Raw genomic sequence first — 11,382 nt, forward strand, 5'->3', positions numbered from 1 at the left:
CTTGCTGATTGAATAATTGTCTGAACTAAAGTACGATGCTCCACCAGTCTGTGAGGGGATCGCCGAACTAAGCCGGGGTGCATGAAGTATAGATTGACATCGGTCAACGCCGATGCAAAGAACCGGAAGATGATTCGGGATATTCAAATCAACAGCTCATCGTTGGCTAAAATCCATGATCTGAATCCTCTAGATGCTTGTCGCTGGAATTCCCGATGTCGCTGGCCACTGTAGCAATGATCGTCCACTCTACATTCTTCGCGGGAGCGGAGTAAACAATTGAATGGTGTTGATTAAAATTCAATCCTGGAGAATATCTGAGAGTCAAGTAGTAAATTTAAAGCAGTTCTGTTGCTCACATTCAAAATGAAGACCTGGCTCTGGGGTATCAGCCTCGTCGCAGGGGGCCTTCCAGTGGACGCGACATTCTGTCGCTGCCAACCAGGACAATCTTGCTGGCCAAGTGAAACCAATTGGGCTGCTTTGAATAAAACAATCGGGGGAAGCCTAGTCGCTGTCAAGCCATTCGCATCGCCATGCCACAACACCACTTTCAACGCGGCCGACTGTGCCATCGTCCAGGACCATGCTCGCAACTCCTCTTACCGGTCATCTCAGCCAGGTGAGCATTCTCGCACTGCAAAGGTACCAATCCATCTTTGGCAACATTCACTAATTAATGCTAGGTGCACTTCAATGGGAAAACTGGGAAGCATGGCCTCAAGCCGAGGAGCAGTGCTACATCAACGCACCACAATCAGCCCCATGCCGGCAGGGCCGCGTATCCCTCTTTTCAGCAGAGGTGCGCTCATCCCAGCACATCCAAGCGGCCGTCAAGTTCGCCGCGCATCACAACCTCAAGCTCGTCATCAAGAACACGGGCCATGACTTCCTGGGTCGGTCGTCGGCGCCAAACTCATTGCAGATTATGACCCATTGGATGAAGAACATCTCTATTGTGGACGATTTTGTGCCCACTGTGCCGACTGGAGTTGATGCCCCTGGCGGTGTCAAGGCTGTCACTCTCGGTGCAGGGGTACAGTTGCACGACGTGTACGTGTATCTGAGATCCAAGGGCGTCATGATCGTCGGCGGATCGTCTAGCACGGTTGGCGCTGCCGGCGGGTATATCCAAGGAGGCGGGCACTCGGTGCTGGGCCAGCTGCATGGAATGGCGAGTGACAATGCACTCGAGTTCGAAGTTGTTCTGGCGGATGTAAGTGTCTCCTAGGAGATCCATCCACCCATCCAACCATCGATTTGTTCTACTTATCATCCGGGTTACTCACCCCATCTCCCTTATCAGGGCTCACTCGCCATCGCCAACGCCCACCAAAACACAGACCTCTTCTTCGCCCTCCGTGGTGGCGGCGGCGGCAGCTTCAGCGTCGTCGTAAGCGTTACCGTCAAAGCACACCCGGACTACCCGGTGGTCTACGCAACAGCAAACTTCACCACCAGCCCCGACGATCCTTTCTGGGCCGGCGTCGATGCATTCCATCGGCACGTTCCGCGGTTGAATGACAACGGAGGCAGCGGCTACTACAGCGCGATCCCGCTCACACCGGTATCCGAGAACCAGACCGTGTCGACGTTCCTGCTGTACATGATGTTCGTCAACCAGACGAGCACGAGCGCCGTGAACGCAAGTTTCGTACCATTACTGGCTGATCTGAAGAATGCGACGGGCGTAGCGCCGGCGTACCATGTCGCCGCTTTCCCCACGTTGTCGAGCCTGTATACGACGCTGTTCCAGGGGAGTGATGTCACAGGCTCGCAAGTGCTCCTTGGCTCACATCTTATCTCGCGCTCTCTCTTTGATTCCGGAGATTCATCGAAACTCACGAGCGCCATGTCTGAGATGCAGCTCGGTCTGGGAGAGCTTGTCGTGGGGATGCTTCTGTCCGGAGGCCAAGTATCTCGAAACCGCGACATTGAGTCCGCGCTCAATCCTGCCTGGAGAGACACACTGCTCCATGTGGTTTCTGTCCGGTTGCTGAGCGCAAATATGACCTTTGCAGAACAGAAGGCCGTCGCCGCGAACATCACTCAACGCGACGTGCCGCGGCTCAAGGCGCTGGAGCCGGGCAAGATGGGCGCGTACTTGAACGAGGCGGATGCCAATGAGGCGGATTTCCAGACATCGTTCTGGGGATCGAATTATCCGCGTCTGAGAGCTATTAAGCACAAGAGGGATCCGCATGATTTGTTTATTACGCGCAAGGGGGTTGGGAGTGACCGGTGGGATGAAAGTGGATTGTGTCGGGTGGATTAAGGACTTCGATTGTTTTAGAATTGAATCGTAAATAGAATTCCAAGTCCTAATTTTTGGTTATAACCCGATGTTCCTGTGTCTTAACTTGGTGGTCGAGCTTGGTGTTTATGCTCGGGTGTATATCTGGGCAATACGTGCTGCCTTGATCCCAACTTAATATGAAGGTTCCGAGACTGACTGCAGATACTGTGACCGGGCGATGGAGTCACAGGCCCGAGATTGCGCCGAAGCATTGTCTTATTGTTGGAGTCGTACATCTACTGCCATCGAGGAAGGCTATCCACCCTCATGCTGCAACCAAACCATGGACTTCAAAACGAGATTCATGCTTAAGTGTTCATCAGGAGAGTCATGGAAACCCAAAATGCATCAGATGCTAATAAAACTATACTTTTACAGCAATGACACCAAAAATATTCCAAAAAAAAAAAAAAAAAAAGAAGAAACAGCCGCCGATGCTCCAGATTCATTCTATGCTTTGTCAACCAAATTGGCAAACACATACCGAAAGATCTCCCGGCTCTTGTACAGATTCTCTACGCGCATGCGCTCATTATCCAAGTGGGCATTGTCACTGGCTTGTCCACACGGTAAGTTGGCAGCAGGCGCCGAAAACTCCTTCTCCAAGAACCGAATCGTCGGGATGGACCCGCCCTCGCGGATGAAGATTGGCTTGACGGGGGATTGTGATCCTGTTGGGGATGGAGAGGCTCGTCCAGAGCCAGCGGGTTCGGTTTGAGCGTCCGACCTTCCTCTCAGAGGGAGGAGGGCCGGTTGCTCGGGGGTCGTTGGGGCCGTTTGTGCCAGGGTGGATGATGTCGGAATGGTGGCGGGGGGTTGGGCAGATCGCCTGCGGGCGGCTTCTTTTCCGGCCGAGGAGGTGGTTGTGGAAGTGATGACTCGGTCGACGTGAGATGCAAGACTGTCGGACGAATCTTTGCGCAAAAGCTTGGGTCCAGGACTGCCGGTGAGTTTGGGCTTGACTGGGGGTTGTCCATTTGCAATCTGGGGTACCGGAGGGTAAAGATGACTTGGGGCTTGCTGGTCTGGTGACCAGGCGACAGTAATGGCTTCGGACAGAGTTGCGAAGATCTCGTTGTCTGGGTCTCCCAGCCAGGCATCGGATTTCCCAGTGATCTCCACGGTGAGATCGTTCTGGGATTCCAGCAATGCAAACTGGTCTTGTGCATACGCTGTCAGGTTTGCCGCAACATCGTCCGCCTGCTGATCAGGGACGATGCGGATCGAGAGGCTCGCCTTGGCCCGGCGGGCGATGGTGGTGGCCCCGCTCTTGTTCCCGGGAACATCCAGTGAGTGGATGGTAAGGGACGGCTCACGCCAACGGTACATGAGGGACTTGATTAATGACTGGCTGTCGGGAATCTGCGGGTGTTGCGGGAGGAGCACATCTGCAATGGCCTCGAACCGTTTCTGTTCTGCGTCGGTGAGAGGGCGGACAGCGTCGTGGAAGCCAGGCAGATTGATCCGGCCCTTGCGCCCAACAAGGGTAGAGACAAGCATGGAGAGATCTTTGACGGGTTCATCCAACAACGCGCTGCCATCAATACCACTGTGCAGATCCGGGTGATCGCTCGTCACGACCAGGTTGGCATGCACCACGCCGCGCAGTCCGTAGGTCAAGCACGGGTTGTAGTCATTCAACCAGTAGCTGTTGGCCAACAAGACCCAATCCACGGGACCAATTTGGTCCTTGTAGTCTCGCACGGTTTGGTGGAATCCCTGGGATCCAGACTCTTCTTCACCCTCAATTATGAAAACGACATTACACCGTAAAGACTTTGACCGGGCAAGATCTGCTGCGGCATACAATGACGCCAGAATCGGGCCTTTGTTGTCCGAGACACCACGCCCGTACAAAAACCCGTTGATGGAGGTGAGCTGATAAGGATCCGTTTTCCACTTGGGCCGGTTGGTGTCGGCTCCCACGACATCGTAGTGACCATAGAAGAGAATCGTCTTCTCGACCTTGTCAATGGAGGTAGCATTGAACCTGGCATAGACAATTGGATTTGTGTCTTCGCCCGTAGTCCACAGCTTTGTCTTCGCACCGAGGTAGTTGCAGTGCCGGCGCAGGAACGCCGCTCCCTGATTGCACTCTCCGGAGAATTTCGGGCTTGCCGAGATTGTCTTGAAGGAGACAAATTTGGCAAGGCTGTTGACCATTTCATCTGTGATGAATGAGCTAGCGTTCATTATCGGGAAGTCAAGGACGGCGTACCGTTGCTGATGGGAGGCAGGTCTTCTTGAACGAGGAAGAACTCGGTCAAATCCCAGATTCCTACGCTGTTGTCATTTCCTCCAGTGGCATAGATCCACCTGTTCTTGAACCGACCTGCCGCGGAAGCGAGCATCGTGCCTTTATGGGCCACCCAGCCGCCGAGCTCTTCAAACCGAGAATTGAATTTCTGGGTACGTTAGCATCAAGAGTAACAAAAATCGGCAAAGCCAAGCCGAAAATACCTTAACTGATCCACTGGAGTCGCCACATATCGCGACACCCTGGATGACTTGGACTGCCCACAGGTCCCCGGTGTGTCGGACAATCCGCTTGACCAACTGTTGGGAGTCGAGATTCCAAATATTGAGGGCACCGCCAGACAGACCGCAGTAGAGCAATGACCCCTCGACTGCAATCGAGAGCACCGGGTCTCCATTCTGAAGCTTGGAGATCTGGGTTGGTGTCGCTCCCGGCTCCTGGCCCAGGCGCCACAGCTTGACTACTCCATCTCCTGCGCCGGTCAATAAAGCCTCCTCTGACGGAGCCGATTCGATCAGGCCCTTGACGAGAAGCATCGCATACACGTAGCCATGATGGCCAAAACGCTTATGATGGTCCCGCTTGAAGGTTAACACGCGACTTCCGGGGGATACTGGCTCGCCATCCGATGGTCTTGGAGCACGAGAACCATCAGGGCCCCGGGAATCGAAAAATCGATGTGCCCGCTTGGATGGATGGGCAGCCGAAATCTGATTCAGGGTCGCCCCCTCTTCAGATAGATCACACCACTGTGACACGTTAGAAGTCTGCACCAGAACCAGGACTTCAAGGACCATACCTGAATACTGGTGTTCTGTGCGCCACAGTAGATAGTACGATTGCTCGACGAGTACACTGTCGTGAAAATATCCCCAACGTCATGGTGGGAGTAAATCGAGTAGAGCAATTCAAATGTCCTTGTGGACCACACCTGCCCAACTGAATTAGCTCCACTCGGGTTTCTGTTTCTAAATTGGAGGAATTGACTTACATTGACGACAGAATCTCCTCCACTGGAAAACAGCAGATTGCCGTCTTTTGACAGGTAGAGGCTCAGCACGCTCTCTTTGTGGGCGTGTACTGACAAGACGAGATCATACGTCTCGAGAGACCATGCCTTGACACTGACAGTTAGACCGAACCAGACTAAAAATGCAGCAGACTTACGACAATGTCTCCGCCTTGGAGACCAGCAAAGACGCAATGCTCATCAACGACCAGAGCCAGCACGGAGCGGCTCGCTAGAACGCGGTGGCCAATGCCGCAGTCACTCTGCGGATGAGCGCTGCTGGCGTCGTCGACCCCCGGACAACAACGGGCTGAGAATCAGAACCCCATCGCTTGGTCTGATCTTCGACGTCGGAGGTGTTTTCTGAATCCACTATGTCCATTGCAGGCGATCGACAGTCAGCCACAGTGAAGATAAAAAAAAGCTATTCTGCGCAGTCTTCAGATCCCCCACACGCCAAGCAATTGAGCCACGGAATGGATGATTTTCTCTGTAAGTTCACTCCATCTGTTTTTGTCGAAGTTGGAGAGAGAGAGAAAAAAAAAGCAAAGAATCACAGAGATTCACGGAGATTCAGAGTGAGATGTGAATCATCGAGGGGGCGGAACGGGCAAAAATAGAAAAAAAGAGAAAACCACATTGCACCATCGAGGAAATATTCGACTCACCCCTGGCATCCTTCTGGCACCTGAATGCTGGTCAGTTGGATTGTGAGATGAATTTGAAGTGATTATGTTCTTTGCTTTGCTTTCTCTCTTTCTCATTTTGACAATTGAAAAAAAAATAAAAATAAAAATAAAAATAAATAACAAAAATAACAAAACATGGCAAGTATTGTATATGGCAATGACACCGGTCGCACATTCGATCTCTCTTATACTCACCTGGGCTCCCACAGCAATCGCGCCAAAGGGGGTTTGGATCGATCAAAGGCCATGACGGTCCAAATCCAGGGCTGTGACCCCAATGCGACTCGATTCAAGCAGATTTTTGAACTGCAATGTGCATCGGCTCACTGGGGCGTTGGAAGGATGTCGGCTCACCGATCCTGATCCCCTCGCGTGCATCGGAAAAAAGATAAGACTGACAATCTGTGCCATGACTTCACCTGTCTTTTCAAAAATGCCTCTTGGGCCTACACCGTGCGCTCTTGACTCTCTCGGCGCTTGGGCTCTGGACTAGGGAGATCCGGCTGCAGACACGCCACAGTCATTTTTCCTTGTCTGGGGGGAAGTCCATCTTCCTGGCAGTCGATTTCATCGGACTCGGGTGGTACCGCAGGAGATCGCGCCATCTACCGTCATTGCCAGCCATCCAGCTGAAGAGAAACCCCCGTTTCTTCCGTGCCGAATCCCAACCTCTGCTCTTCTCAGTGTAGTTCCGCTTCGGTCAACCGGCAAGTTCAGTGCGACAGGATGAGCACAGCCACAGTACCAGCCACAGTGGCGGTCACCAGCTTGGCCAATCACGTGGGCCATCGGCAGTCACCGCTGGTTTGCCTGGGGCCAAGCGGCATCCAGAAAGTGGTGGCCTTGTGGCCTTGTGGCCTTGAGAGTCTGGGTGTTTGAGCTATTTTCCCTTTTGTATCTAGTGAATTCCATGTCTGGCACTGCCAGTATTATCAGTCTCACTAGCAAGGGCTTTCTTCTTCCTCTGACCTCAATCCCAGCAATCAGAGCTCGACAACAACTTGCCCCACGGATCAGCTGTCTTCGCGCCCAACCGATCAAAGCTCAAGCCGAGACTCGATTTGTGGCTGCCTTCGCATCACCGGCACCCAACCTCTCTGCCCTACGGGTCCTTGAGCTTACGGCTCCTGCGGTCTTCCCTGTGCCCAACTCTCGTGTGTGCCTGGCTATGCCCTGCCAGCCTCTCTTTCGCTGGGGCATCACTTTTCCACAAGTTCTCCCAAGTCCCCCCGATCGGACTTTTCCGCTGATCACTCTTTTTTACTGGGGTTAAAAAAAGAAGTCCCCTTAATCATCCTGCCGTTGCTTTTAAAATTCTTTCATTCTCTCTCTCTCCCTTTTTTCTATGGTCCCGCTTTGATGTTTCATGATCTATATACCCACCCTCCATCGACAATTTGATACTTCTACACCGCTACCTCACCCTCGATTCCCACATATTTGATGATTGATTTTGATCTGGTCGTGTAGACGACTTTTTTCTTGGGCATGGCGCCATTTGGTCAGACGATCGCCGTGATTGACAAGTCCGGCAAAGTTGTGAGCACGGTATGGACTCCTCTATCTCCTTGTCATCAAAGTCTCATTCTCACTTTTGGCCAGAGTAAACAACTATTCGGCGTCTTCAACCAAGCCAAAACCGCCTACCGCGAACGCAAGTCCCAGTATGAATCAGAGCGCAGTGCCAAAATCGCCGAGCAGCAGGCGCTGCAGGGGCTCGCCAACTACCAGATCGATGATTCGCCGTCGGTAGCGTCCCGTCGAAGCCGCGGCACCAAGTCCCGGCATCATTCTAGCCGCAGTCACCACCACCGCCATCGTGCCTCCTCTCACTATGAACAGGATTTGCATTCGGTCGCCTCACGGCCGCAGTCGTACTATGGGATCCCCGCAGATGCTGTTGCCCGCCGTCACACGCATCACGATATCACACTCCGCCAGCCGCCCGCCCGCCCCACAACGGCCCGGTCTAGGTCCGACGCTCATATTGACATGGACTTGGCGTACGGCGACGCCCATCCCGCAGCGCTGTCTCGCTATAACCCCGGCGAGCAGCAGCAGCAGCCAGTCTCCGATCAAAAACAGCTCGATGGTCTGGTCCACCGCGCGCAGTGGCTCCTCGAGGAAGCCCACTGTGTGCAGCACGGTGCCACGGCGACGATCTCCCACTTGCAAAAGAACCCCGATGCCATGGCCGCCGTCGCATTAACCCTGGCCGAGATCAGCAATCTCGCCCGTAAGATGGCGCCCTCGGCCCTGACAGCGCTCAAATCCGCCGCGCCCACTGTCTTCGCACTCCTCTCCAGCCCGCAGTTCCTCATCGCCGCCGGCGTCGGGCTGGGCGTGACCGTGGTCATGTTCGGCGGCTACAAGATCGTCAAGCAGATCCAGTCCGGCAACGCCGACGCCGAGAAACAGTCCGCCGGCATGGATGACATGATGGAACTGAACGTCGAGGAGCTGAGCAGTGTGGAGCGGTGGCGACGCGGCGTCGCTGACATGGAAGCCGTCAGCGTCGGCACTTCGGTCGATGGCGAGTTCATCACCCCGACGGCCGCCGCCATGTCTGGCATCGACGTCACCACGGCCCGGGCTGCCAAAGACCCCCGATTCAAATACGAGGACGATGTCTCTGTCGCATCTTCCCGTCGTTCGCGCCGCTCGCGCTCATCCCGCGCCCCGACTCGTACTCACTCCAAACGCGAACCAGAGGCTCCCTCTAAGGCTCCATCGAGCTTCTTTTCCCGGTCGTCTTCCAAAGCTCCCTCCAAGGCCCCCAGTAGGGCTCCCAGTAGAGCACCTAGTAGTCGAGCGTCGTCCAAGACCCCGACGCAGGTGACTCACTCGGAGAAACGGCCCAAGGAAAAGAAGAAGGGGCCCAGTCGTTTGCGGCTTATGTTCACACCCTGAACACCACTTCCTCCTTCAATACAGATTGTATATACATATGTTACCAGGATTCGATACTGGCATAATATGGCGTTGGCTGGAATTCTTTCTTGTGTTTCATTTCATTACTGGCGCGCTGCTTGGCATGACTTTGTTTTGTTAAAGACTAAAAGTTGTTAATATTATCCAAGTGGTTCACTCGCCAATCTTTTGTCCCCCTCGGGTCCTTGGGCTTACCTGAGGATGCCAGACTCTTTCTTTTCTCTGGCTTTCATTCAAAATACAATTTAAATCAGAAGAGAAGAAAGAACCTACTAGACAACTTGAACACACGTATTGAGATATCCATCGTGGCAACTTTTTTCTATTTCATTATACAATCATTCAAAATCCGAGCACATTCCAATCACATCAAATCAAAATAGAAGAATCGTTGCATGGTCATCACCGCTTACATCTTCTCACCAGCGGCGGCCTTCATCTGGCCGTACTTCTTGAGACGGATGGCAGAGACGTTGATGAAACCGGTGGTCTCGGCGGGCGAGAAGTCACCGATTTCGTCCATGCTGGACTCGGTCATGTCGTACAGCTTCTCGGTCTCGGAGGAGCGGCCGAGGACGGAGACGGTGCCCTTGTAGGCACGGCAACGGACCTGGCCGTTGACGGACTTCTGGGAAGCGGTGATGGAGCCCTCGAGGAACTCACGCTCGGGAGAGAAGTACAGACCGTTGTAGAGGAGCTACACGATGTTAGATCAGGTTTGCTAACTGGGGTCAAAACATATGGCACTGACCTTGGAGTAGTTGAAGGTGACAAACTGGTCACGTAGAGCACGGACTTCACGGTCCATCACAAGACCCTCGAGGTCAATGTGGGCAGCGCGCAGGCAAGTAAGACCAGGAGTCTCGTAGCAGCCACGCGACTTGATACCGATGAAACGGTTCTCAACCTATCGATGAATTAATATTTGATTTTCGGCAAACGGTGGAAGAACGCCTTACAATATCAATACGACCAACACCGTTTCGGCGAGCAATGGCGTTGGCAGTCAGAAAAACGTCAACTGAGTCGGTGACGGTCTTCTTCGCGCCACCCTCGGTGAACTCCAGCTTGACCGGGACACCCTTCTCGAAGTGGACGATGAAGTCATCGGGCTGGTCAGGAGCAGCCAGAGGGTCCTGGGTCAGCTTCCACATGTCGGTGGGGGGAGTGGTGTCGGGGTCCTCCAGAATACCGGCCTCGTACGAGCAGTGGGCCAGGTTCTCGTCCATACTCCAGGGCTTGGACTTGGTCGAGGTGACGGGAATGCCCTTCTCGGCAGCGTAGGCAAGGAGGTCGTTGCGGCCGGCGAAGCGCTCGTAGAAGACAGGGTCGCGCCATGGGGCAATGACCTTAATGTTGGGCTGCAGGGCGAAGAACGCAAGCTCGAAGCGAACCTGGTCGTTACCCTTGCCAGTGCAGCCGTGCGAGACAGCGAAGCAGCCCTCGTTCTATTTATCAACCAAAGTTAGCCGGCGCATATTCCTCACGGACGCCACTGTTTTCACTAACCTGGGCAACGGCAATCTGGGCACGAGCAATGACGGGGCGGGCCAGAGAAGTTCCTAGAACTTGAGTCAATAGCCGGGACAACGCGTATCAGCGAAGCTGCCACATACCCAGCAGGTAAACGTTCTCGTACACGGCGTTGCAAGCAATGGCGGGGAAGCAGAGCTCCTCAATGAATTCACGGCGGAGATCGACAATCTCGCACTTGAGAGCGCCGATCTTCACGGCCTTCTCACGCGCAGCCTCGAAGTCCTCTGCAAACAGCGATTAGATACCGAGTTGTGTCGCGAATATTCCGAACTATACCTTCCTGGCCAACATCGGCCACTGAATATTGGTTAGCATGAACACTCAGTTGTTGGGTCATCACTGGGGCGCAACTTACTGAAGCAGACGACCTCATAGCCCTCTTCAATGAGGTATTTCACTGAACTCGCTATCAGCACCCACCACGATTCAAGAATGGCTATACTTGAGGGTTCATACGAATGCAGCTGGTGTCCAGACCGCCCGAGTAGGCGAGACAAACCTGTGCGACTCAATTGTTAGAGGTTCCGGACAGGCAATTGAAAGTGCGGTGGGGTTGAAATAGCGGTCTCGGGTGGAGAGGGGGATTGTAGCACTGAAACACGCATTGGGACGAGCGCTGAGCAATTGAGAAGACTTACCTTGCCCTTGGCCATTGTGAAGATTG

At 53.8% G+C, this 11,382-nt stretch overlaps 4 protein-coding genes across 4 annotated transcripts; 2 read left to right on the top strand and 2 right to left on the bottom strand.

The window, feature by feature from the left end:
- Positions 1–366: 366 nt before the first annotated feature.
- On the top strand, positions 367–2,275 carry NUU61_002732 (FAD-dependent oxidoreductase; the record flags this gene model as incomplete). The annotated part of the gene is made up of 3 exons (XM_056653314.1): positions 367–622; positions 687–1,216; positions 1,307–2,275. The coding sequence occupies 3 exons, from the start codon at positions 367–369 to the stop codon at positions 2,273–2,275; spliced, it is 1,755 nt and encodes a 584-aa protein (XP_056514381.1).
- Positions 2,276–2,746: 471 nt separating this feature from the next.
- Positions 2,747–6,499, bottom strand: NUU61_002733 (glutamine amidotransferase subunit DUG2; the record flags this gene model as incomplete). Its single annotated transcript, XM_056653315.1, has 8 exons — positions 2,747–4,464; positions 4,515–4,701; positions 4,757–5,302; positions 5,353–5,484; positions 5,545–5,670; positions 5,721–5,872; positions 6,231–6,250; positions 6,447–6,499. 8 exons carry the CDS (start codon positions 6,497–6,499, stop codon positions 2,747–2,749), a joined length of 2,934 nt encoding a protein of 977 aa, XP_056514382.1.
- Positions 6,500–7,739: 1,240 nt separating this feature from the next.
- NUU61_002734 (uncharacterized protein) lies at positions 7,740–9,161 on the top strand (the record flags this gene model as incomplete). Its single annotated transcript, XM_056653316.1, has 1 exon — positions 7,740–9,161. The coding sequence occupies one exon, from the start codon at positions 7,740–7,742 to the stop codon at positions 9,159–9,161; it is 1,422 nt and encodes a 473-aa protein (XP_056514383.1).
- A 430-nt stretch (positions 9,162–9,591) lies between these two features.
- Positions 9,592–11,371, bottom strand: NUU61_002735 (argininosuccinate synthase; the record flags this gene model as incomplete). Its single annotated transcript, XM_056653317.1, has 9 exons — positions 9,592–9,879; positions 9,934–10,089; positions 10,142–10,630; positions 10,692–10,744; positions 10,799–10,942; positions 10,995–11,015; positions 11,074–11,115; positions 11,175–11,217; positions 11,357–11,371. 9 exons carry the CDS (start codon positions 11,369–11,371, stop codon positions 9,592–9,594), a joined length of 1,251 nt encoding a protein of 416 aa, XP_056514384.1.
- Positions 11,372–11,382: the final 11 nt, after the last annotated feature.

This window comes from Penicillium alfredii (assembly GCF_028826965.1).
Source record: "Penicillium alfredii strain IBT 34128 chromosome Unknown utg000004l_segment0_segment0, whole genome shotgun sequence".
Taxonomy (NCBI): Eukaryota; Fungi; Ascomycota; class Eurotiomycetes; order Eurotiales; family Aspergillaceae; genus Penicillium; species Penicillium alfredii.